Source organism: Egretta garzetta, unplaced genomic scaffold (assembly GCF_000687185.1).
Source record: "Egretta garzetta isolate BGI_Z169 unplaced genomic scaffold, ASM68718v1 scaffold155, whole genome shotgun sequence".
Classification (NCBI taxonomy): Eukaryota; Metazoa; Chordata; class Aves; order Pelecaniformes; family Ardeidae; genus Egretta; species Egretta garzetta.
Window position 1 is genome coordinate 530,703 of NW_009259613.1, and position 3,888 is coordinate 534,590.

Consider the following 3,888-nt stretch of genomic DNA (forward strand, 5'->3'; position numbering starts at 1 on the left):
GCTGACTGCCATTTATAACATGTTGCACAAGCTAGCACTGTGAAGCAGTGAGAAGAGAAATGGGTATCCAAAAGAAAGTGATAATGGGATTTTCTCTTTTCCCCTTCTTTCTAAGGAGAAAAAAACCTGAAAAATGCCTGATTTACTGTATTGAAGAGTCAGTTTCCTATTCTTTAGAATTGATGTGAAACTCTGCTAAACTCAAACCCTACACAGGTGCAAAACATTAACAAGGAATGGAGAACTGATGTCTTTTACTTCAGTAAACATATCTCCCTGTCCTCTTGTGCCCCCCTTTCATCACTGTGTCCACCCTAAACCTGCTAAGGTCTTTGATCTGTAGGGCTTAGAATATGGGCACTTAAAGCATATTGCCCCCTTGATGAGCTTCATGCAATCACTTTGCGTTAAATATCAGAACTGCCTCATGAAAGCAAAGAGTTCAACAGTTACTAGAAGTACTTAACTGCTCATCTAATTAAGGTATTGATATTAAATATATATTAAATTGGATATATTTATCTTGGGCTTCTCCAAGTATAAGAAGTAAAGTTCTCTTTTGTTGGGGTTTGACAAATGTAGGGGAAAAGCTACTAACAAAACCAGCGTTGCTATTGTTGTAAATTCAGTTGAAAACAGACTTGCAGAGAATATAGTTGGTTTAGGCTCAAAGTTTAGGATCAGCAGAAGTAAGCCAAATCTCAAGTAAGTAGGAGGGAATGAGAGGTTTGTGAGACCCCTTTTAAGAAAATAAGAGAAACAAAATGTCAACTGGAGTAAGAGATGCTTGTTTGAATCCAAAACTTCTCTGCACATCTCTCTAGAGCACTTGGCTTTTTGCTATGCTATGGTAGTCCCTCTGGCATGGAAGAGTTTTCATCTACCTACCTAGTGTTAGCAGCTGCAACCCCAGAAGTACATTATTTGTGTACTCTTCAGGAGAAAACACTGTCTTAATGATGTTGCAGTTAATGAGATGTCTTAAAAAACCTTCTAGCATATGGGGAGCTCCACATGCAGAGGGTGTGACAGAAGTAAGCTTTGTATGTGTGACAAGCTGTCTTCTAATGTTCTGTTTTCAACATGGCTCTTCCAATCCTTTGAAGAACACTGATCTATACAAAGGATAAATTCCATGTAAAGACAGAATGCAGACATGAAATAGGAACACCTTGGATTTGTTTCTGCAGCAGCTGAGCACCTTACGTGGCATCTCTTGCTATGTGAGCAATGACACAATTTTCTCTTCCTATTTTCTCAAGGTAACCTGACTTCAAGATGTCAGAGGAAGAAGATTCTTTTCTGAATGTTAAAAGATCTCTGAAAAAGAGAATGGTGAAACACAGCACTCCAGTGGACTCAATGCTTTCAAGAACAATGCCATCTCTTATAGATCTGACAAATCAGTCAATCAAGGACCAAGATGCCAGTAAGAGAGTTTATGGATCTCCAGTGCCAAAATCAAACCTAAGTAGACTGTTAGCTCAAGTATCATTAGTACGTGTTGAAGCATACATCCCTCATACATCCCCGAAAAGCCTTTCAACAGTGTTTGACTCACAAGAATTAAACCAAAAGAGAAGCCAAAGCTCTCGGGTTGTATTTTCTAGAAGGAGGCTTTCTACAGTGTTGGCCTCTGATGAATCAAATGAAGAGCCAAGTGATGAGGTTGTCTCAAATGTGGAAACTCAAGCTCCCACCAAAGCATCTGAGGAGACTACAGTAACTTCCAAGAGTGGACCTTCATGGCTTGTTACTGGAATACCAGGGATAAAAGATGTCCTGATAGTAAAAACCAGAAAGAAGAAAACTGATAAAGCTCTTGTGGTAATTGCTTTCCCTTAGTTATGAAATAGCTAAGCTATACTATTTCCTACCAATGCTGAATATGTGTATATCTTTCTAGTAATATGGGAATATTTTAGTTATGGGACATTTCCACAACTTCACCAGAGAGAACATACATTTATGAATCGTGTCATAACCTGCTAGACTCTGTAGTATCATTTCTAATCACAGACTGGATGGGATGCAGTCTTCCAAACCAGTACTTGCTTCAGCTTGCAGGACTAGTTGTGTACACTAGTGCAAAAGTAGATTTTTTTTTTAAATATGTTTCTTTAGGAGAAACTTCAGAATAGGAAGAAATCGGTGATTTAAATTCCAAAGTTTCTTAATATTGGCAAGTTAACTAAAACTGGAGAAACAAATCATCTATTTTCCCTGTTTAATCCAAATTGTAGTGCTTCATAAAAAGAACGCCAGTCATTGCAAATGGGGTCTTGTGTGCAGTCCTTCAATCAGTGTAGGCTTTCCTGGGGAAAGCTTAGATTAATAGACCTTATGCAGGTCTTTATTTTTCTGTTCTAGGAAATTGAGTTCTCATGCTCCACAGAACTAGATTAATGGCAAGGACTTGTGGACAGCCCATAGAAGGGATAGGGGGGCAACAGGGTTAGACTCTGAAGGCTGTCATGGCAGTGTGAAGCCATCAAATTCTGTTCTGGTTTGGTTTTTTTCCCTGTACCATGTTGTTCAAAGTTGTGTTGGAAACCCAGGAAAACTTGCCTACTCTGAGAGTAAAGGCTTCTTAGCTTAAAACAAATGGAAAACTTCAGCCAAAATCCAGTTGGGTTCATAATGTTTTGTGTGTTATGTTTGGGTCTTGGTGTTTTGTTTTGAGTTAGGTTTTTTTTTAAAGCAGGTGACAACTGAATGGATTAGGCTGACTAAATAATATTTTATTTTCTATAACAGAGAAAGAAACAAAGAGAATGGGTGCTTCGTCAACTTAAAAACATCGAGGAAGCAACTGAACATGAACTGACAATTGAAGAAGCTTGACTGAACTACCTATGGAATTAGTGCTGTCACATAGTTCTTGTGGGAACAGCTGGTTTCAATAAATCACACACTTGACTATAGTGCCTGTTAGATTTCCTCTTTCCTTCCAAGGTATTCGTTCTTTGTTTTGTGATTCTTTTTGCCTTTTAAAGGAGACATCAGGTACAAATTAAGAAGTGCCTCTATGTGAGAGTCAATGTTAATTTATCATGGCTGAAAGCCTGGAACAAAGAAGGGAGGGAGAATCTTTCTTCATCCTGCCACAGCTCTTCCTGACCATATTCTTTTGTGTAGCTTTCAAACCTTCTAGGGTTGCTGATGTTCCTTAAGTGACAAAGTCCTAGTGGCCACATAGAGTGCAATCCTGGTTAGCCAAAGGAGAATCTCCTCATCTAAAGAGTAATCAAAACTGATGCAATCAGGAATGTTTTTGCTGCTAGCTGGGGAGATGAGGAAATAGTGAGAGGCACCAAGGAGGGAGGTCAGCCTCTAGAGATTACTAATTAATGACAGTTTGTTTTGAAGTTTTGGTTCAAAATGCGTTTGTCCCAGATTGTAAATGCACCTCACTGTTGCATTGGAGGTCCTCAATGCTCAGCTGTGTTCTTTGAGGGGGTATGGATTTTCTGGTTCTAGTTTTGGAACTGCTGCATGGGAGTCAAGAAGGGTGTCTTCCTGACAGCTGTATTGGCAAAATGATAATTTAGCTCACAGCAGCTCTTTCTGAAGCACCAGTCAAGAAGTGATGCCAAAAGCATAATGCTCATGGTGGTTTCTACTGCTGTCTGTTACTTAATCTTTAGGCAGAGTTTAACACTTTTAAGTGATCTATGGTGTGTCAGCAGCAGGGACCCAGAACAGATTTACCGCATACACACACTTATCCCTGCACTTGTGTGGCTTTAGCATGTGCAGTTTCCTGGCTATGTTGGTTTTGCAGCCCAGTCCCCTAATTACCCGGAAGGGGAGAGATCCTGCTCAAAAGAAGCTGCAAATTAGGGACAGAGGCAAGGGAAGCTTTTGCATTTCTTTCTCACACACTGA

At 39.7% G+C, this 3,888-nt stretch overlaps 1 protein-coding gene across 1 annotated transcript; it reads left to right on the forward strand.

Annotated features, from left to right (window-relative positions):
* Nucleotides 1-1,278: 1,278 nt before the first annotated feature.
* LOC118452249 (coiled-coil domain-containing protein 201-like) lies at nucleotides 1,279-2,844 on the forward strand. The gene is made up of 2 exons (XM_035893951.1): nucleotides 1,279-1,827; nucleotides 2,758-2,844. Exons 1-2 carry the CDS (start codon nucleotides 1,279-1,281, stop codon nucleotides 2,842-2,844), a joined length of 636 nt encoding a protein of 211 aa, XP_035749844.1.
* Nucleotides 2,845-3,888: the final 1,044 nt, after the last annotated feature.

Coding starts and splice junctions, on each gene's coding strand:
- LOC118452249 (XM_035893951.1), top strand. CDS start 1,279: ATGTCAGAGGAAGAAGATTCTTTTCTGAATGTTAAAAGATCTCTGAAA. Junction 1,828..2,757: donor AAACTGATAAAGCTCTTGTG/GTAATTGCTTTC, acceptor TTTCTATAACAG/AGAAAGAAACAAAGAGAATG.